This window comes from Rhipicephalus sanguineus, chromosome 2 (genome assembly GCF_013339695.2).
Source record: "Rhipicephalus sanguineus isolate Rsan-2018 chromosome 2, BIME_Rsan_1.4, whole genome shotgun sequence".
NCBI classification, from domain to species: Eukaryota; Metazoa; Arthropoda; class Arachnida; order Ixodida; family Ixodidae; genus Rhipicephalus; species Rhipicephalus sanguineus.
The window spans coordinates 131,658,819-131,681,392 of NC_051177.1; the positions used below are offsets into that span (position 1 = coordinate 131,658,819).

General features: G+C 44.6%; 1 protein-coding gene across 1 annotated transcript; it reads right to left on the reverse strand.

Annotated features, from left to right (window-relative positions):
* Positions 1 to 2,257: 2,257 nt before the first annotated feature.
* Positions 2,258 to 22,266, reverse strand: LOC119381880 (uncharacterized). Its single transcript, XM_037649632.1, has 6 exons — positions 22,254 to 22,266; positions 16,667 to 16,858; positions 11,839 to 11,882; positions 8,769 to 8,875; positions 4,589 to 4,679; positions 2,258 to 2,272 (listed from the first exon to the last, which is right to left on the reverse strand). Exons 1-6 carry the CDS (start codon positions 22,264 to 22,266, stop codon positions 2,258 to 2,260), a joined length of 462 nt encoding a protein of 153 aa, XP_037505560.1.
* Between the last annotated feature and the right edge of the window lie 308 nt (positions 22,267 to 22,574).

The window sequence follows — 22,574 nt, forward strand, 5'->3', positions numbered from 1 at the left end:
GTGAAAAAATTAGCGCAGTTTGCACTAAGTCGCGCAAGCCTGAGTCGCAACAGAGCTGGTGGGCATATAGTTGGTGGTGGCTTGGCTAGGCCTTTACCTTTCACCTCCCTCTTTGCCACCACTTGCTATACTATACTAAACATGGCTATGTTTGCCCTCTTGTTTATGTGTCTGTTTCTTTCTATCTCTTTCTATCTCTGTCTATTTCGTTCTATGCCTTCCATCTTGTTCTCTTTCTTCCCTTTCTTTCTCTCTATTTTTCTTGTTCTCTTTTTTGTCTTTCTGTCTCTCTCACTCTTTGTAGTCGTTCTCTCGTCTTCTATCTTTTTATTGCTTTATTCTCTTTCTATATGTTTCTGTTTTTTTTCTTTCTTTCTCTCTTACTCTCTGTATTCGGTCTCCCCTCCTCATTTCCTTCCAGCTTACCTCCAGATCTCGCCACCTCGCCCTCACTTCCTTTTTCCATTCTCTTCATATACTATACTATACAAGGCTGTGCTACACTCCACTAGCCTGTCTTGGATGTCCCTTTCCCCGTTAGTTTATGCTCTTTATCTCGAACGGCTGCGTCGCAGTGTCATTACTCGGGATACGGTCATAGGTTTCAGTTATGGCACATCATCAGTAAAACTTCTTGCTTATGCCGATGACGCAGCATTTATATGTTCAGATAAGAAATGTGTTAAGGAAGTAATGTTTCTAACGTATTCATTTAGTGCAGTTACTGGTGCACCCGTTAATTTTGATAATTCCCGAGGATTTTGGTTTGGTCAGCGGGCAATCACTCCACCGCAGTATGCCGGTATTAGTTGGAAGACGGGTTCTGTATGTTACCTTGGCGTTCTCTTTGATCAATTCCGCAAGTGTAACGCATATTGGTCTGATTGTGGCACAAAACTTCGCCATGCATCTGATGCTTGCGGTGGAAGAGAACTCTACATCTTTGCGAGGGCAAAAGTCTGTAATGTGTTTTCTTGAGCTGCCAGACTAATTTATGTGCTTCAAGTACTTCATTGTGCCAGAAAAAGCATTCAGTTATTTCTCAGGATATGCGCCCTCTTCGTATGGCGCTCTACTTGGGAGCCGATAAGGAGAGACAACTTGTTCCTTTTGTTTGAAAGCGGTGGTGGTCGCCGTACGCATTTGTTTATATGGCAATCAGTCACACGTTTTATTTATTTTCGCGATGTGACACATTCGTTTTTACGAGAGATGAATCAAAGTCATCTCTTACTTCAATTAACATCTCTTATTCTGTCATAATTTGTCGAAAATTGTTCGCTCTATGGGTTTTAAAAAGAAATCGTGGATGCCGTACTATGTCCGCAAACAAGATTCTTAACCTATTTATTTAGCGAAAGCCGAGAGGAATTGCTGAAGAGTATTATTGATGTATGCTTACTAATCCCACTATATCGGGCTACATTTAGAAATCGTCAGTTTTCCATTGCAATAACTCGAGTTAACAAAATGTGCGTGTCACCGGGAACAAAGAGTTTCTTTTTTAAGATGCAGACGGGTACTCTTGCTCTGAAGACATGGCAAATCACTAAAGAACTCTCTGTTCACTTGGACGTAAACTGCAGATTTTGCGAAAAGCCGGAAACTGTTGATCATTGTGTTATTAATTGTTGTGATGCAGGCTTCTTTTGGGATGTTCTGTAGCAAACACTGAAAAAAGTCTTTGAAATCAACCCTGTAAATAAGAGGTACTTTGGTGTGACAAAGGACAGCACAGTTGTGCATGACCTAATCTTTCTTATTGGTCTACGTAGTCTCTGGAGAGCAAGACTGATTGACAGAAATGCTGAGCCTCGGCGATCAACAAAAAACATATTCCAGGAACAAGTGATTCAAATACGCGGGATATATGAGCGTTCTAGTGACGCTCTAGACTAGTTTCCTTTGTTTGATTTGCACATGCCTGATTATTATTTTTATACTATCACTCTATGTGCAATGGTTTCCATCCCTGCAATGAAGAAAAAAAAGTGTCTGAATAGACGAGTGGTTACGACACTCGCCTTGGGATCACGGGTACGCGGGTTCGCTTCTCAGCTCGCCAAAATTTTTTTCTCCAAGAATTTTTCTCTCTCTTTTTTTTCTATCTTTTTTCTCTCTCTCTGTACTCGTTTTCTCGCCCATCAAAGTTATTGCATTTCACGCCGGGCAAACTGGAGCACGTGTTCTAGGAGCAAAGCAGAAGATAAGGAAGAGGAGGAAGATAGTGCGTGCCGGTTCTTGATGATCATGATGTTCACTCTATGGCACACTGCAAACATGGAGCATAAGAGGCGAGTGTTGACGGCACTTACACGTGGGCGTAGACATGCTGTTTTATATTGTGAAACAGCAATCATGCCGAACACGATGTTCGGTACAGCGCTCGTGCTATTTACGTCGACGGGAGACAGCGTTCATCAGCAAGTAAGCACCGCTAGGGCTATGGCTGGGGTGAAGCGCTCTTTCAGGTATGGGCGGCTTCACGGTGCATGAATGTAGCTTCGGAGGTACTCTGCACTGAGGAAGTAGCAAGGAGAGCCTAGGCTATTATGCAGATATTTAGCCTTTTGCGACACTCTCCGTTCATTTGATAGCCGCTACAGACCTGAAGATAGGTAACCTTGTATCTTTAGGTGAGCATGTCCATTGATTGTGCGATCGCATTCTCGTGCGTTGAAATATTTTGAAGCCACATAAACGCAGCGTGGAATTCGTTTAACGCAGCAGGCTCTAGAGGGGACAACTCATTTAGACGATGTCGCACATTCACACGTCTTATACATCCACCCATGTATGGAACCAGTTATAAAAGTAGCAGACAATGTGGTAAATTCTAGCCGCTTGGTGTTCTCGTGCCAAAAATAAGCACAAGTATAGAGGGAGCAAGAAGCAAGAAAAAAGCTCACATAAGGTATGGACACCAAGTCTTATTACAATTTGTGATTTATTTCACTGACAATTTTCTTCTGTTGATTTTACATGGTATCTCCCTATACGAAGCACATTAAATACACATCTTAGAGCTTCTTATATAGGTGATATGGGTGCGAAATTTCAACACCATGCTTCCTGTTTTTGCCTAGCCAAATAGTGCGGCCCCATTTATGCACTACGTAGGGATAAAGCACTTGCCTCGATTTGCTTACCGAGCACTCAACAAAGGTGCCGCAAGGAATCTATTCAGTTAGCACATTTTCAATATACGTTACAAGGTAACAATGATGCATTAAAAGACAGCATAACAATTACGATCGACAAACCACCACACGCCAGTTGATGTGAAAAGCCGTAGTAACTACGAGTCAGTTGGAATTTTCGTTACTGTGAGAGATTTGTGTGACCAACTGCCGATAAAGCCTATATCGCAACAATATTTTGTTAGTGTGCAAACCATCGCTCTCTGGGTAATAGTATCAATAAATAAATCTTTCATAAATAAATCAACGTGCACACAATAAATCGCCACTTTCTCAAGCATTCCCCTTCGCTCTGGTTTCATGCATCCGTTAAAGTTACACACTTTTAATAAAAATATAGTAAAAAGTCGATAACTGTAACACTGCCTAATAACTCTAACATTGACATGCCCTATGTTAACGCTATTACATGTCGCTAACGTTTTACTAGTACGGAAATATATATCTCACGAAGTAGGGAACCTTGTCAGGTAGTAGCTAAACGATGGTGCTCATTTACCTGGGTAATAGTATCAATAAGCGATTATTAATTATTGTAACAAAACAATGCTGTATCCTCTCACTTGATTATTTGAGATTACGGTTTCGAAATAAAAGCGCCTTAATATGAAAGTGCCAACGGCACCAATAAACCAAAAAAAGGTGAAAACTTTTTTTCCACTAATTTCACTAATCTTAGTAATAGTGCTAACAAGGTAATAACTGTCATGGTACTAAGGTTAGTGCCTTTGTATTAATACTTCCGTGTAGGTAGTAAATGCTAGTATTAATGGTTGTGGTAGTAAGGTTACTAGCTTGGCAGCTACTACCTGCAGTTACTAAATAGGTTGTAAATGTTGTGATAAGGATTTACTGCTCTAAAATAAGCAGATAACACTACTTTTAAGGGGACATTTAGCATTTACTGTACATGTATACAGGCTCCACTTCTGCATGTCTACAGGCTCCATCTTTTTGCTATAATCAATGTCAAACTAATTTTTATTCTTTATTTTACCTAGTATTCCCCCTATATTTCTCTAAAAGTGTAGAATAGCGAACCGAGCACAAGCTTGGTTCGTATCCATGCCTTTCTCTTTGGTTTCTCTCTGTATCTGCGTTACTCTCCTACAGGCTTCCATTTCACATCGCAGCGTACACGGTAATTAGTTGACTTGCAATCATCCAGCAATGCAGTGACACACGATGTCATCAAGCTAATATAAGAAGACTGCACATTCTCGAAATGCCACGGTTACAACAAGGTAAAATTATGGTCCATTCGATTATGAAGGGAGGGTAACAGGTTATTCAGTAGCTGCAGTAGGTCTTTATGAAAAATATCGTATTAGCGGCGGGTTTTCTTGGTTGGTCATCGTGATTCTAAATCTCAGCAGCACTTATCTCACATTTCTCTGCAGGTCCCCGATTACGCCAGTCCAACTGCCATTAGGAAAAACGATTCCTGTGCCACCTCCTTGTGCACAGGTAACGTCATATCTGAAAGAAAAGTGAAAAGAGACCTCGCACTGTTACGTTTTTCCCGTCATGTTTGCTTTTATACTTTGTATTCGATAAATCAGAAACATGGCGCCGCAATCTGACAAAGTTTTCGAAGTCGGATAGTAATCGTCGGCACGTGTGCATTTCGACGTACATACATTAATTTGAAATCACCTCAGAGTGCCACGCCATAGACCCGGAAATAAGTAAAAACTTCGTGGCCACGAGCTATGGCCGTGGAGAGTGACGTTTCCACCAGTACTTAAAAGAACTCCGCGTGTCAATGTACACGCCATAGATGCAAGCTTTCTTTTGACTCCTGCAATGTTGTAAGGATCATGACTGGGTGACACGTCACGTTATGGAGGTCAGTGTGATTTTAAGTGCAGAGCACTTCAGGGGCCCGGGCTGTCTTCTCATGTCGTCGCTTGGCGTAACGCTCAAAGTACCTAAATAGGTCAAAAGAGGGCGCTACAGGTATAGTCAACACCGGAATCGGTCAAGAGAGGGTGCCACTGCATCAGAAATGAGTGTTTCCTTTCCCGCCATGAATGCCCAGCATGCTGCACATTAGGAACCCCAGCGCTTGCTTGCCCGTGAACGCCAGCGTCACCGAAGGGCTGATTAATCTGTCCGAGCCAGCGAAACGCCAGTGCCGGGAGCTAGACACAAATCTATGAAGAAAGAAGCGTAGGCGAAACGCCAGCGAATGCGAGGTAAATTCTCAGCTTCGGAAGGCTCAAGCGCAAGCCGGGCGCCAACATAGACAGGCAGGCCCGCAGCTTCGACTCAGACGAACACAAGCCAAGCGTCAACAGAGGCAGGTAAGTCCTCAGCTCTCCTCCGCAGTTTCTACAGCGTTCATGGTGTGGAAGTGACACGATTTTAACGCCTTGGCCCACGCTCTCTAAGACTGTGTAAGCACAGCATTACACAGCTGTGCCATTGCTGATGAATGATAAGGATAATCACTGCGCAAAAAGGTTACTTGTGCTGCCGCATCATGCCACGTTATTGCATAATAACAGTGGCTTTCTAGGCGAAGTTCGTGTGAAGTTAGCTCTCCATATGCCCTTGTTCCTTCATACTCTTGTGCTATTCATCATTTTACTATAACCACTTGAATACCGAACAAAAAAAGTAGGCATGCAAAAGAAAAGGCATGCAAAAGAACAAGAAAGTTGGCATGCTCTTTGCAAAATGTTATTTCACGCGGTTCTACAAGGGCAAAAAAAAACGAAGTGCGACAAAAATTTCAGTTTCAAGTGGTGAAAATGGGCGTCCACAAACGAGGATTTTAGTTGCAAATATGGAGAGAACACTGCCGATAAATGCGAATTCTGGCTTTCAATGGTGAATATATATATATCGATGATTCCCAAAGACAAATAGCATAACTTTTGTTCAATGTACAACGAATAGAAAGAAATGTTAATTGCAAAATTTTAGGCAGTTGGGCTTAAGCCGCCGCGAACTGTGCGGTCTGCCCACCCCCGTTTTGTTTTGTTTGGACACCATCCGTTAATATTAAGCTCTGCTGCTCACTCTTGGAGTATGGGTAAAGGGCACCCTGGGCGACGAAGCTGCGAGTTTTCAATGACACTGAGTAATTCGCTGTTGTGCAACTTGCTTAAGACGTCATGTGCATGAACTAAAACGCAGGTAACGAAGAGGGCTATGTACCAACAGGCCCAACTTGCTGCTATTCTGTTCAAAGCAAACGTAAGGAAGTTCAAATAATTAAATTCAAGTCTTCCTAAGCACAAATGGAAACGAGTGAATCGTAAGACCAGTATTGTTTACTACGTAGAAGTCATGAGTCATGTCTACCTTTATCGCTGTACACTGCATGCAGACGAAAATCTTATGGCGTTGTCTTTATGCCGTACTGAAAACAAGGTTGAGATAAGAAATTGGGGGAGAAGCTTCGCCTCTAAGAGTTGAACGCGATAGCGAAATCCGGCCCCCAGTGCGCACTTCAACCACTAAGTGCATACTTATTAATGTGTGTTGTTACACACACACACGCACACATACACACACGAGCGCGTGCTATGTATCTATAGTAATGGTACAGTCACTGGTACAGGTTTTTAAAGCACTTCCCTGTGCTAGAGTGGAGACGTATTTCTCGCAATGCCTCACAAATGAGAGCACATTATCTAATGTTTGCTGTTTGCTTGATCAACGCCTCCTCTAAAAAGGGGCATGGCCTCCGAGATGGCGGGGACGCCGAGCGCCTGCCATCTCGGACGCCATAAAAGGAGACGTTGGCTTGATATGTTTTCCGCTAGATGGACATAGTTGTGCATTGTTGGAGCTCTTTGAAAGTTCGTGTGTGTATTTAGCGGGGATAGCTGCACTATCCCGGCTTTTTTTCGAAGCATAGCGTCGCGCAAAAAAACGTAGTTTGATGGCCTCGCCAATGCGCCTACAAATCGCCGAATGGGCTCATTTTCGTCATGACGCCTGCCGAACAAAAATGCGTTAAGGAGACTCGTTCCAATACATGGCACTTAGTACTGTTCTTTTTTTTCCCGAAGCAGTTGCAAGTAACATTGTGGCTTGCTTTTGCATGCCATGGGGATCACAATGTTTCATATGCAAACAACCTGAGACAATAGACCACGTATTCTTACACTGCTGGGAGGGAGTGTATTTTTGGGACATTTTACAGCGAACAGTAAAGAAAGAATTTCCACTTGATCCCCAGAGGACGGAACACCTTTCGATCAGATAATGGTAACTGGCCTCCACTGTATATGGCGCTCACGCATGGCTGGCTTCTATTGTAATCCCAATAGAAGACAGACCCATGTGTATTTCCGAGAAGAAATAACTCGTCTTCTTGATGTGATGGCTACACAAGAGTGTCCGCCACCATGGCTGGCCAGAATAGAACCCCTGGCCAATCTTAAATAATTCTAAAGAACGCCTCTTCCAATTTGACAGGTGGCAGTTCATTATTTGTTTGTTATGGATGAGCAGTTCATCTATTTGTGCACATATGTTGCTTATGTTGTTGCTCTCATGTACTGCTGATTACAGGCAATAAAGAAAAAAAATTAACGTTGTGGCCTTGTGGTAGGACACCTGCTTGCCACACAAACGGCCCGAGTTCGATCCTCAATGGGACCGAAAGTTTTTATTGTTTATTTTATTTGCATCTTTCTCGATTTTTCGGTCACGGACGATTTTTCGCTCACAAGCGACGTAGCGACGCCGACTCTGACGGCGGCATTTCTGCGGAACGAGCTCTCTAACGCTATCGCGTTAATATTCATGTGCCATTCGCCACTGTGAAGGCGGTTCACCAGCTACACACGCATACAAACACAGACACACACCCACACACACACGCATGCGTGCACACAAGCGAATTCTTGATTTGTGGACACTGAATTCTCGTTGCCGTTTCATTCATCTTTCTTCTTAATCTAGACGCTCTTCGGGAGTCCTAACTACACGTGGCTGTACCGAAGTTACTGCATAAAAACACTAGAATGTGCTGTTCTGCAGCTACTGGTTCTATTTATTTCATTGTGCTCCAGCGTGGACGACTTTTATCATGATTAGTATGCTTCGCTGCAACACAGAATTTGGGAATGCCAGCCTACGAAGACCAAGCTTACACCGGCTGTCTTAAAGTAGGCTTCACGTTTAAAAAACGCATTTATGGCAAGATATTTTTTCAGGGGCAATATCAGCCGTCTTATGTAAAAGTAGAAGGTCCTGAGACCATTTTTTATTGTTTAGCAACAGCGATGTCCGTGCTTTATCAGGACATGCAAGCGCCCCGAGGCGCGCGCGTCCTCGCCGAGCGCGGCACCTGCTGGTTTCATTTCATCGTGATCCAGTGTGGACGACTACCGTTATCTCGATGAACCTGAGGAAGGTGGTTATTTTGCACACGCCCCTGTCTTAGCCATATCTAGGTTCGCTGTAAAACGAGGTCAACAATATACTCACTCGTGAAACATGAACTAAGTAGTATAAGTTTGCTTCAAGCGCACGCCCATAATCCAGCTGCAACACTCACGTACTACTGTGCAAAAATAGGAAAGTGTCAATTGCGCAAGTGCTCACGTGAAGCCGCCTCCGTCGGAGAGCACTTCAATCATGTTTGCCATTGGGCCGTACATTGCATCTCTTGGATCTTCATCGGCGCAGTTGAGCGTAATCCAAGGTGGCCACTACGGCGATGACAAGGGAAAAAAAGTGTGAATTACGGATAAAATATGAGCAACATGAGACAGTTCCACCAAATTTTCGTATCAGTTTTACGACGCACTCTAAACAGAGCTGGTATCATTAACGTAGACACGATTGCTGCATTCCTGCTTGACTTTCCTCATCTGTGCCTTTTGGAGGCCTTCGATGTTGAGCAGGTCACCGGTCTTTAAAACGTAATGTAGCAATTGTTTCAATCAGTGGAACTTAGAGCGAGTCCTTGTTTCAGCTTTTACTGCACGAACTCATCAGTAGCTATATTACTACTGTACAACTTCCCTGGCGTCATTGCAGCGTGCAGGATTGCACCACTTCCCTCCTCCCCTTCCCCTCTCGCTCTCTGTCATCTTTCAACTCCCCTTCCTCAATCCTCCATTGTAGGGTAGCCAAGCACAAATTTTTCTGGCTAACCTCCCTGCCTTCTCCTTTTCTGTTTCCTTGCTTCCTGCCCGGGCATCATAATCTCCGTACTCCATGTGAAATTGCTAGGGACGTTTCGATAATACACTAATGGGCAAAAACAGGGGCGTCGCATATTTGCGACAAGATGCACGTAAACTCAAGTTCTCACAAAGGCCTCAAGAACGAATTATAGCATACGTATTCCTTAAAATGAGTATGCATTTCAATACATTTATGTAGCTTGGACAAGGTTAAAGAAACACAAGTTGTATTATTTATTGAGCACGGAGTTTTAGCGGCAAGATCAAGAAACAATTCTGAAATATTTAGAAAGAATTGTTTTTCTACCTGCCAGTGCGACACTGTGAGCATGAGGGCACGTGCGACCACTTGTTGATGTAGTACGAAAACAATAATTGTTCTTGCTTGAAGAGCTCATTGACGCCGCACACTTCGAGCAGCACTTGAGTCACTCGACGATGACAGCAATGACAGCTGTCGGAGCCCAACATCAGAGCCAAGTTGCAGATAAACGCGTAGCACTTTATATACATGTCGTAGCTCTTTCCTCACACGAGGAAAGAAACTACGACATGTATAATGGGAGGCCAGGATGAACTAGTTGGTTACTGGCATTCTGGAATGCGGTTTTCTCGGCGAGTAGCAGGGACGGGACCCAGAAAGGCACACAAAGGACAAGCACCGGAATTCACCTGAAATTTCCCACACAGAAATGCACGAGCAGCTGTTGCAATGCGGGCGCGCAAGAAAATAACGTAGCCACATCGCACATTATCCATTCACGCCATCCATTCACGCATTCTCTCAGTTTATCTTATAGTACACGCCAGTACAGACCTGCTTGAGCTGTGCGGGAAATACATGAAAAGTTGTTAGCGTGGATGGATGGACGGATGGATAAGCTTTATTTTGGTCCCTCGGAACGCGCTCTAGCACGTTGCGGGCCGCTCCCACGTGGGAACAAAAAGACCAAGCCTTTCTGCTGCGTCGCGGGCCCGTTGGACGACCCATAGCTGTTCTTCGAGTCCGGAGCTGGTAATAGTGGCCTTCCATTTTGATGGCATGATGAAATCGCCACCGCACAACGCGGGGTCCCGCCAGAGCATATGTTCTAGATTCTCTATATCCTCGCATGATGAACATGCATCAGTTGGCTGTATTTGCGGATAAATCTTGTCCAATAGCGCGGGGTTAGATTATGCCTCAACCTGAGGTAGCTTGAGTGCAGTGCCTGTGGTCGGCTTAATTTTCTGTGTAGAGGAGGGTACTGTCTCCGCCCCAGGTAAAAAAAAATGGTGCAGTGGCTTAGCTCGGCTATGCCAGGATATGCGTAGCGTTAGCAAAGGTTCAGCTTATTATTCTTCGCTTTCGTGATTGTCTAGGATTAGCTTGATTATCATGCTTACTGCTGCTCCAATGACAGAAACGGTATACGTATTACGTGGCACATGTATATTTATTTTGCCAGAAAAAAACTTCGGGATCCGATGAGTTAAGCTTCTCCGCTCTTCTGCGCTGTTGAGCAGCATTTGCGCTCTCCTTCTCCATGGCTATACCACACTGGCAAACGCCAGTCAGAGGTACTATCAAGCGCCTCCAGCGCAGTTTCATACGGCGACTGCACAGCGAAAGCGAATAGCTGCGCGCGCGCCGGCGCCAGTACGTCTGCCACGGCTACGACCTCACACCTCTGGAATGCACAGACCGGCGGCGGCGGAGTGCGCGGGAGGTGCCGGCTCCGGTGCGCTAGCTGTGTGACATCGCTGATCCTCGCGCATGCGCAGCACGGCTCTTGACGAGGCGCGCGAAACTGGCTCGGTTAGGCCAGTGTAGCTAACGCTACAAAATGATTCGTGTGTTCGTTATACGAGGTGGGAGGGCAGCGTGCACAGTAAGAAATTTTACACCCTGCGTGTCTGGGAACTAGGCATCCATCAGTGCAGACAGGGTTCTTTATGCGTGGGGCAGCTGCTTAATGCTACGCTGATCCAAATATCACTTCCCTTCTCTTTGAGTAGCCCACTCTGTCTTTCATTTTTCCTTCCTTTCCCTTCCCCTTATCGTTGACCTCCCTGCGTTTCTCTCATTTTGTTATCTCTCTCTTATTCATTTATTTGTAGTTCTGCATCTTAAAAGTTTCCAGACTGAATGTAACGAGGGGCACTATCTGCGAAGGCACCTTTGATAGCGCAGGAAACCGCGAGAGGCGCACTTAGCAGTGTGCGCCTGGATCGCGCTGAAGCGCTGTGGTTTTCACTTGCGCGTCCCTTGGTGGTACCGTGCCGTCACGACTTCGACAGCTTTTGAAAGCCACATGAGTTATTGAACGGAATAAACACGCGACACTGCATATTACCAGCGCTAGGCTGAACAGATAGTAGTGTTTTTGCATGCAGGAATTAAGGGCTGGAAGCTGACGTTTGCAACGCTGGCGCTTAGCATCGGAGTATTTTATACATGAGTGTACCTCTTTGAAGCTTGAAACGCCGGAAATAGTACTTACGTTCAGCGCTGAGACCCGTAAGTGGGTGCCATTGAAGTTTCCACCTAGCAAGAATGAAGTGGAGATTGTAAGAAAAATATTGTTCAAACTATTTCGCTTTACGCTATCGCTGTTTGCATGCACACACCTGCGCAACAGTATAAACGATGCCACTTGCTTCGCGACACCGTAACAATTGCTTCATTTCTAGAAACGTGTGTAATATGCCCAAGGCTGAATCCCAAGCGAAGTCGAAGCACGTGAAGGCATCACTCAGTACAGGTGACACTCGGCACCGACACTATACAGACACAAAGATCACACTTCAATTCTTTTGAAAAAAATAATTAACAGCAAAGCGGTTTATGGCAGCCGTAATTTTTACAGCCTATCCTGTGCGGCATATTAGGCATGTGCCACAGAAATGGGGTAAATCCCACAACTCCCCACTGGTCCACTAAAACTGAAGAAGACAACGGTTAGCCCAACAAACAAGTATTTACCGCAGAAATTTGTGCTGTCTATCAGAAAACTGGCATCATCATAAACGCGTATATGAAGAAATTGCTTAAGTCCCACTACTCACCATTGGTCCACTAAAAAGGAAGAAGGCAACAGTTAGCGCAACGCTAGGGAACGGTAAAGGCAACGGCGGCTGCGTGGAGACCATAAAGCGATGGAAGGCCTACGCCAACGACGACAGGCCAGTAGATCTGTGAGAGCTGCGAACGCTTGGTTCCAGCGCGAGTTTCTATCTCTGGAGTTGGGACATCCGTGTCGTGACTCCGAGTCTGAGGGGTACGAAGGCTTGCTTTCAGCGCGAGTTTCTGTCTCTGGAGTTTGGACATCTGTGACTTTCTGGGGTTTAACTCGAACCTCTCTGCGCTGAGATTCAACGTAGAAACAACCTAGCACCACCTAGCTAATGTCTCGCAAGGACGGAGAAGCAACCTAGAAAGAACCGCCATTACCTAGCTAAGGCCTATACTCCGTTTCACACATCAGGCGCAACGCTGTGGAAGCTATGCAAGAAGTTCGGCCAGCAAAATGCGTAAATCCGCGTGTCTTATGTTTGGCCTCCGCGATTAGTTCCTGCAGCGCGCTGCCAGTGCTAAGCGCGGAGGCCACGATACAAAAAAAGAGACGCTAAGCATTCCAGAACAAACTATCGACATCACTGTAAATAACGGGGTACGTTTATTTTCTTGGGCACAAATCACCTTCTTTTAATATACAGCCTAAGGAGGTAAGAAATCAAATTACGGGTGGTAAATTCATTGAACTGTTTTCTTCGCGCGAACGCATCTACTGTAAGAAGTCTCGCTAGGTTCCACAGCGTTGCACCTGATGTACGAAACAGAGTATAGGAACAACTTAGAAGCAACCAGATTAGTCGTCGGAATCGTCCAGTTTCGCTGTTTCAAGCCTTGCGTAGCTTAATGCGAGCTTCGCCAATTTTTTGTCGATATAAGTTTTGCGTAAATATAGGTTATCAAAACACTAGGCAACATCCGTTATGCTGTTAGCTTACTGTTGGTAGGACAGCAAGCAAATAAGCACCGATGAAGGTGTACACGAATTCATAAGACACGATCAAAAGATTTAAGTAGGACTGACGTTGGGCGAGTTAGTCTACATTCATGACTTTACAGCGGCGCCACGAAAGGAGACGAAAACACTGTGAACACACGTACAAAAGCGGTTGCGCTTTTTTGTTCGCTGTGTTACCTTCTGATTTCGTAGCGCGGCTTCAGAATGATGAATCAGTAATAGAGCATCGCCATACCCTGTCCAAGGGTCTCGCTGGTGTACATGTAGATAAAAAAAGAGAATTCTATCTAGTAAAAAGAAAAACTATGCCACAATTACATGTGTTCCACGATTCTCGGAGGATTACCGTGTGATACCACACAAATATATTGCAGATATCGGGTGAGATTCATGGGTCTAATGATTGTCAAAACTCAATATGTGTGGTTTAATCGCGACCCTCGCTATAAGTTGTCGTAGCACTGCGGAGCCCTGTAGGAGGCTTCTTCCTGAACAAAGAAATCTAGCCTGCTGTTTGACCAAAGTTCAAATTTTGAAGCGGCGCTGCCGCGAACGAGGTTAACTGCGTAACCCAATGCACTGCAAAAATTTCTACGAATAACTGTGGACTTTGGAAGTATGCAATAAATATTGCATGAGATTTTGGAGGTGTGGTGCTATCAATATTTCAGATTACTTTGTGTTAGCGTAGAATTAGGTTTTTAGTGATGCTGCCAATTATTTTTAATGTTAATATCTCACATGATTGGTGCATTTTGTGGTGTCATTTGATAAGACATCACAAATAAGAGTTTTGAATAGTTGCTGTCGAGTAACCGTATTTTTATTGAAATATATGAGAGGTCTTTATCAACAACATCCAGTGAAAAAGTTCAGGGGGCGGGGGGCAGGACAGATTTAAAATTTCAAAAATAAATTCTGGGGCTTTACAAGCTGAAACATCAATATGAATACAAGGCGCGTTCTAGTGGGAGATCATAAATTATTCATAACCATAGGTTGGCAAATTAAATGGAACCCACTCCGACTCGCTGAATAAATGTCTTTTTCTCTTAGGATTCACTCGGACTCAGACACACTCGTTACTCAGGTTCAGCAAAACTCTTCGGACGGACTCACAAAATTTTTCTTCAACCAGACTCACTCGGGCTCAGCCTCGCGAATATTTTCGTCAACCTAGCTTAGTCGGAATCAGACTCACCAAAATTTTCCTCGGACCCACTCCGACTCCGAGCCATGAGTATTTTCGTCAGCCGGGCTCACTCGGACTCTGACTCAGCAAATGTTCCTCAAACGGACTCACTCGCACTCACACGCACGGCTCGATCTGAACCTGAGTGAGTCTGAGTGAGTCGACTCATGAGTGAGTTTGCCGAGCTATGCCAGTCGTCCTCGATGATGCTTCATTAGTCTTGCAGGTGCTTCTACGCCGGTGAACATGACCACTTCCAGTTACATTCAAGGAACCGTTACAGACCTTCCTATCGCGCGTAATGCTTGCTTTATGGACAATGTTCTTCATAGGTGCATAATAAATAGAAAGCCTTATATGACTTATTAGTAAAAAATCCGGCGTCTGGCGGCGTCAACAGGAACGCTACCGAAAGATTGCCGATCCCGGACGTAATGCAACCGCGGGAGAGGTGCAGAAATTTCCAGGGGGCGGGGAGATTTAATGCAGTGAATATATGCCAATGAATTAGAAGCGATAATAACTGTGCCACAAAGTGCATTAATCTGAATTAAAGCGACTTAAATTAGTAAGGCTATGCAAGTGGATTAAATGTGCATTAACACTCAATGAGACATTAGAGTAAATAAAGGGGGACATGCAACATTTTTTCAAGTAGCCATGTAATGACTTTTAAAGGAGGTTATTGGATTGGCTTTACTAAGTGAGCTTATTTCCTCACGAATCGACCGCCGCAAAAATTTTTACAATCCGCGCAGTACGAGCGGAGTTACTAAGATTTGTCGCACGTTGCAACTGCTTTCTCTCTTCCCTCGCCCCGGCGAAAGCACTGGAAGCTAAGCATGGAGGCAATGTCATGGGGGAACAAGGTACGTCACGCGCGCCTCGTGACCTTGAGCACTTTTTGCTTTTTTTTTTGTTCGAGCGCGGAACGTATTTTCAGTGCGATCGCACGCGCGCGGGCAAGTGGCGGCCTCCCGCGGCGGCCGCAGTAACTAGCGCGCCATGTTCATATCAGCCAATGTCGCGTGAAACTTGAGCCAATGACGCTGTGATTTTGAGTAAATAGCATCGTTTGTCGAGAGAGAAGGAGGCGATTTTTAGCTGACTGTAAATTTATTGTAAATACCAGGCCGCGCGCTGTGCTATAATGTTTGGCTCGGCTATTCTTGGGAGCCTCATCCACCGATCGGCAGTGTGGTTGTGGTCGACTGTAACTTAGAATTTATTAGTGCACGTGTATTCACAGGGCATGGAATGTTGATCTGCAGTGTGTGCTACAAACCGCCACAACCTTCAACAACATTTTGTCAAGAATTACATGACGTCCTGAATAAGTTGACTGTGCGATTTCGAAAATGTCCTTTATTGCTTTTTGGTGAAGTTAATTTACCTTCTACAACCTGTACTACCGACCCACCAAGCCTTGCGGCAAATTCGATAGAATATAGGTAATGTTCAAATGTTTGTTTGAATTTTAATCTTAGGCAACTGTTACTTCCGCCTACTCGTGGCTCACCTCATTCTGCTAATTTACTAGATTTGTTGCTGCTAGATTTGCAGAGAACTCCTCTCAACGCTCGTCTGTATGCCTGGTCTAAGTGATCATTGTTTTATCCGCTGCAGTTTTCATGCCCATTCTCCTTGCACGAAGCAAGTTAAATTTATAAACAATTACAAAAATGCCAACTTTTCTGCAATCAATAAGGAATATGTTGATTTCACCACAGACTGTATGCCGGGTTTTTACAGTCGCACCATTCAAGAAAATTGGATTATGTTTAAGAAGAAGTTGACTTTTTTGATCGACCGCTACATTCCTAAAAAAACAAAGAAACAGAAAAAAACATCCATTCTTGTTCCAAGGCTCCTTGGTGTAACGGCAATCTGAAGCGCTTACTAAGAAATGAATTTTCCGCCGAGTAAAAGTGGGGATGACGCCTGAACATTGCCACGCCTACCTCTCCGCTGGACCTGAGTACAAAAACGCCATTGCGCAAGCTAAAAACTTATTCCACAATTCTACCCTATGCGCCCTGCAGAAAAATAAACCTCGACAGTTTTGGAATGTTGCTCGTGGCAGCAGATCTACAACGTTTCACTTACTCGATAGCAACGGTGATGCTATTTGTAGTCTTGGCTGTTGCAATGTGGCGAATGATGTGCATCTTGTGTTTCTGGCGCGACAGCCTTTCCTATGCGTTCTGCCAAAGGTTCTTCCTTTTTTTCCTATGGATTTCATCTGTGTCGATTCATCTGGGGTGTGCCGTCTAATAGAAAAGTTGAAATTGTCTAGCTCTGCAGGTAATGACAAAATCAGTTAAAAGTTCCTAAAAACACAGAACTTCGTTCTTCCATTATACTCGCTCTATTATTTTCGCAGTCTTTGCAGTCTTCCACTTTGCCAGATGATTGGAAGGTGGGTAAGGTGGTTCTACTTCACAAGTCAGGGGACACCCATTCTCTCTTAAATTACTGGCCAATAGCTTTAACCTGTGTACGCTGCAAACTTCTTGAGCACGTCATTTATTCGAACTTGGTATCTTTTCTTGAATCCAATTCTTTTTTTCCCTTGTCAACGTGGTTTCAGGAAGCACTTTTACTGTGAAATACAGTTACTATCTTTTACTAACGATCTTTTATGCGCTTTCGACAATAATTCCACAACAGACTGCATATTTTTAGATTATGCCAAAACCTTCGACGCCGTTTTGCATACTCGCCTTCTTCTTATAATGGAAGCTCAGTATAGATCCTAACATCCTAGACTAGATTCCATGTCTTCTAATTAACCGACGGCAGTTCGTTTAACGTAATAACTATAAGTCTCCTACAGCTGCTGTTACATCAAGCGTACCACAGGGTTTTGTTTTATGCCCATTACTTTTTCTTATCTATATTAATGATTTGCCGGTCCGTGTAAATTCTCCCAAATGCTTTTCGCTCACGTATGCGTGTTTTATTGTGTCATTCATAGCGCATATGACGTCTCTACATTGCAGTCCGACACTGACGTTTATAACTGGTGCAACAAGTGGCTCATGAAACTAAACATTACTAAGTGCAAAGTTCTGAGAGTAATGCATCCCAACAAGGCTAATGACAACTGTTCCTACACCCTTAACAACTACACTTTAAACCCTGTTACTAGTTACCGCTATCTTGGAGTACATGTAACCCACAATGTCTCTTGGAATACGCACGTTGAACATGTAAATATTAACGCTAATCTCACGCTAGGATTTCTACGCCTTAATTTCTCATCCGTTCTTTCAGATTTAATAGTCAAATTGTACACAACGCTCGTGAGATCCAAATTGGAATACGCGTGTTCTACCTGGGATCCATCTAGCTCCGTCTTAACTACAGCCCTTGAATCTGTTCAGAACCCTGCAGCTCGTTTTGTGCTTTCTAATTACTGCCGCTACGCCAGTGCTTCTTCAATGAAAGCAACTTAGGTCGACCAACGCTGCAGTCACCCCGTAAATGCTTCCGCTTAAACCTATTTCAAAAAAATTTTAACACGAAAGTGTTTTTTGCCGGCGTCCACCACGGCTCCACTGACGTATTTCCGTCACGGATATGGCGTTGTAAAATATAAAGACTAACAGTGCGCAAAGAAAAAGTTCCGTCACCGGGAAGCCAACTTACGACCCCCCGCTCCGTAGCGCGCAGCGCGAAACGATTCGATCACAAACGACACGTTCTTCGCCTTGCTAACGGCGTGCTATTTATGTACATCATATGCCGGTGGCGGGACTCGGAGATCAGTGCTAAATCAGCGTGGTTTCGTTATCACTATCAAGATGGCGCGAAGGGCTCGAAGAGCGCGCTTTAAAGATCGTCGTCGTTGCGACGAGCGCCCGCCTCTACAGGGCGTGGTCGCTCGTGGTGCGCCTATCTCGTGATCGCGATGTTTTGTACGTCTTGCGTTGAGAGCACGAAAGTCACTTGGCTCACTGCAGTGGCCGCTTTTGCGAAAGGATCGCGGTGCTCACACAGAATTAAGTCAGAAATTTGACAGTTAGTTCGCTTTCATCCTATGTATGTTTGTTCCGTGGGTCCTTTCTGCTTGAGCAGCACGTTGGAAGTTTCAAGCTGGTTGCCGTTCTTCGCGTGACATTACAATTTGTTGCTGTAGCAGTCATTCCTTCGCCCTTGGGGCGAAAGAATACACAACAAACGCTCAACTACGTCTGTGAAGACACGTTTCACTCTCATGTTATACCGATTCCTATAAAAAATGGATCAGCCATGTTTTTTTGCACAAACCCAACACTTGAAAAAGATCTTTTCCTACCCCTAGATTACGTATCTCCAAGGTTCGATGATAATCCAAAAGTTGAAATTTCCTTATGCCGCACTAACACTAGTTATGTTTCTCTTTTGCTGCAAACAAGCAGTGACTGGAACCACCCTACGGCCTCCGTTGTTGCAATCGAAGGACCTGCGACCTTCAAAGTAGCAATTAATAATATTTTGCCCCACCACGGTGGTCTAGTGGTTATGGCGCTCGACTGCTGACCCGAAGGTCGCGAGATCTAATCCCGGCCGCGGTGGCTGCGTTTTCGATGGAGGCGAAAATGTTTGAGGCCCGTGTACTTAGATTTAGGTGCACGTTAAAGAACCCCAGGTGGTCGAAATTTCAGGAGCCGTCCGCTGCGGCGTCTCTCATAATCATATCGTGGTTTTGGGTTGTTTAACCCCATATAATATTATTACTATTATTAATTAATAACATTTTGATAAACCACTCTGTAATGCTCTTTGGCCCTGAGGGTATGAAAGTAAATAAATAAATAAATAAATAAATAATAAATAAATAAATAAATAAATAAATAAATAAATAAATAGGCACTTGCGCCTGTGTTCTTCTTAGCGATAATGAAGAGAGTGTAAACTTTTGGATGGTATTATTAGGCAGAATACAGGTCCGCGTTGACCAATGAAGGCCATACTTCGAATTACTTAACGTCAGCACAGTGCCAAATTTCGAAAGTCGTAGGGCACGTCATGGACAGCTCCTATTGTCGGGTCGATTTCTGTCGGTGTTGAGTGTCTTCCAGCTTTCCGGATTTGCGACCCCTCCTATGTTGGGTTCACTTTCCTCATCACGGCGGGGAATAATTGGCCCGTGGACTGCGTGGCAATCGAGAAGAATGTCAATGTGCGTGGTCCTCGACGTTGTCATCTGCATTAAGACAAGGTCGAGGCGTATGGTCATGGTGGCGTCGTGTTTTCCCTTGCGTCGGAAGACGTCCTTATGTCCTCCTCCTGTGGCGAAGTTTTGTATTAGATGAACGGCCGGAATAGAGTCGTGCTCTTTGTGCTTCTTCAACATTAATTTGGATCGTCATCGTCGATGACAGAGGGTGTTCGGCATTTCGACGTAAAGCAACCGCACCTCCATATGTTGTTGCTCTTTGTTTCCAGATATGGGCATAACTTAGACCACCCACAGGATGGGCGCGTGTACTGATGGCACTGCGGCCAGAGGTAGCGTTTGGCTACAGCAAAGGGGGTAGACGTCGAGCTTTTTACTCACTTTCAGGTATCTATTCCGCGATGTCTCATGCTCGCTCACCTCGCTGCGGACGCAGCTAGGATAGCGAAATCATGCACTCGTTTCTCGTAGTACAGGCAACGGCGGTAAGTGTGACGGTTTCTTCGCAGTGGTAGCAGAGCGGGCTGTGATCTGGATAGTTCCATAAATCCCTTTTCCTGGGTTTGGAACGTTGAACGAACGGTTTCGGGATTGTAACGGCGGTGGCTGACGATGGCATTGCGGTGGCGAGGCGTTTTGACGGGAGCACGGAGGGGCAGCGTGACGGCAGGCAGCAGCGGTGTAGCTCGGAGCTTGCAGCTGAGGCTGAAATTGTTCGATGGTCTCAGAGCTTGCCGGATTAACTCGCGCACGATTTGGGCTATCTAATGCAGCTGCGACTGCGATTCAAGGAACGGCTTACACTGTTCTACACGTGCAACTGCCCTTATGGTCTCGCGCGGGTTCACGGTGTCTGTAGACTGAGCTTCGGTGTAGTTTGTCGATAGCATAGTGTGGTTATGTTGCCTAGTTGGCATCTGAAGCGCCTTCACAATCATCGCGGCCTCCGTGAGAAACTCGGTGACTATCTTTTAGAGGTTGCGAATCAATACGGCGAACAGTTCTTGCTTTACTAGCCACATGAGGAAGCGGTCTTCCTTCTTTTCAGACGTACTGTAGCCCGTAAGCAGGGACAGCCTAGTCGTCTCCTTCAGGAAGATGTTCTACGGATCGAACTCGTACGCTATTTATACATAATCACGACAAATTTCAGGACTGTCACTGTTCCTCGCTTACGTTGCAGAATATACTGATTGTATTCCCCCATTCGCGCCGCGAAAGCAATCTGATTGGAACACTAAATGACACTCTTGAAGGTTACAGAACCACGGTGGCCGCATTTCAATGGGTGCGAAATTCAAAGAATTCTATGTGCCTATAATTAGGCGCATGCTAAAGAATACCGAGCGATGAATAATCTAGTATCCCCATCCTACAACGTGCTTCACAGATATATTGCGGTTGTGCTGCTTAAAGCCACAAAATGTTAAGGTTCCGACAAATTCAATATAACCAAGTGTGGCTCGAGCCGCGTGATAACTGGTGTAACATTAAGGCGGTGAAACGGGGTCATCAAATAACAAAGCCGCACATGCCAGTATCAAGACACAACTCGGAGAGCAAAGTTGGAATGACGGCCATAGGATATTCACGACGAAATTATAGTCAAAATACGACAACGACACCACCACGGTGAGGCTACGATGGTTTCTTGCTAAGCGTAGACAGCCGGACTGGTGGGCTCTGGTTATAGCTATGTCACATGATACTGGCGGACAGGACACGGTCGAGTAGAGACGCGCCAACAACGCCTTGCACAATAAGTGTGGCATATCTATCGTCAATCTTTTAACACTTTAGCATTAAATTTCTCATCGACTTGTGTAATTCTACAGGGGTTGAGTCTCACGTTGTTGGTGTCTCTATAGTCGTAGGTGTCCTGTTCCCCGGAATTATTTTACATACCTATGGAGGCTATGGCTATAATGGCGTGGAAATACTTGCGTATATAATAAGTGCTTCAATGACGAATCTATGACAACGATGGAATGACTGTTCTAGAACGAAGAATATGGCGTAGAAACAAAGAAACATCGAAATGGATGAAGAAGATTACGATATACGGATGTGATACAACCAGGGCATTGGCAACGGCATTTTTATCGTTGTTGCGGTAAGACAGCAACATGACAAAAGTTGGACGGCAAAGCTGCATTTGTGACAACAGAATGCCCGCGATGGCATCAAGATGATAAAATGACAACAGTTGCACGACTATGAGCCTATGACGACAATGGCATGGCAACAGCAAATTTACAGCGGCTTGGTAAAAAGCGACTAGCCCAAGCTGTGGGCGACTTGGGTCACTAGAACAGTGTAAAGTACGAGATGTTCTATAGATAATAAATAAATATACAGATGTATACAAAAGAGATAAACCCAAACAAATATCCTACATTGGGCAGGAAGTGCTAATCGCATGAAAATAATTTAGTGGTACTGTTCTCTGGCTAATGTGCCAATGTCGCCTAGGAGATCTAGAAATGTTAACATGAAATTGTGCTTAAGAACAGAACGTGCCATACTTACCAGTTTGAGTCATGGTGATACAACACTTTCAGCGATATCTGCTTTGAAAAAGTCTCGCAAGATGTTTGGTTATTTCAGAGGACGTTAACCGTCTGGTGCTTAGCCTAACCATCGATAAATCAGATTGATCTTGAGAAAGGCTCAATTAATACGCAATCTATAAGTACAGTATGTTCAATTAGTGGCAACGTAGATCCTGTGCTTGCGATGGTTGTTTCCCTTCAGTTCTGGCTGTTTCTGCACTTCTTACTGTCTACTCCGATGAATCCTTTCCAGCAAGTTTGTATTCCTGTGGTTGTGACGTCAAAACACATGTAGCCC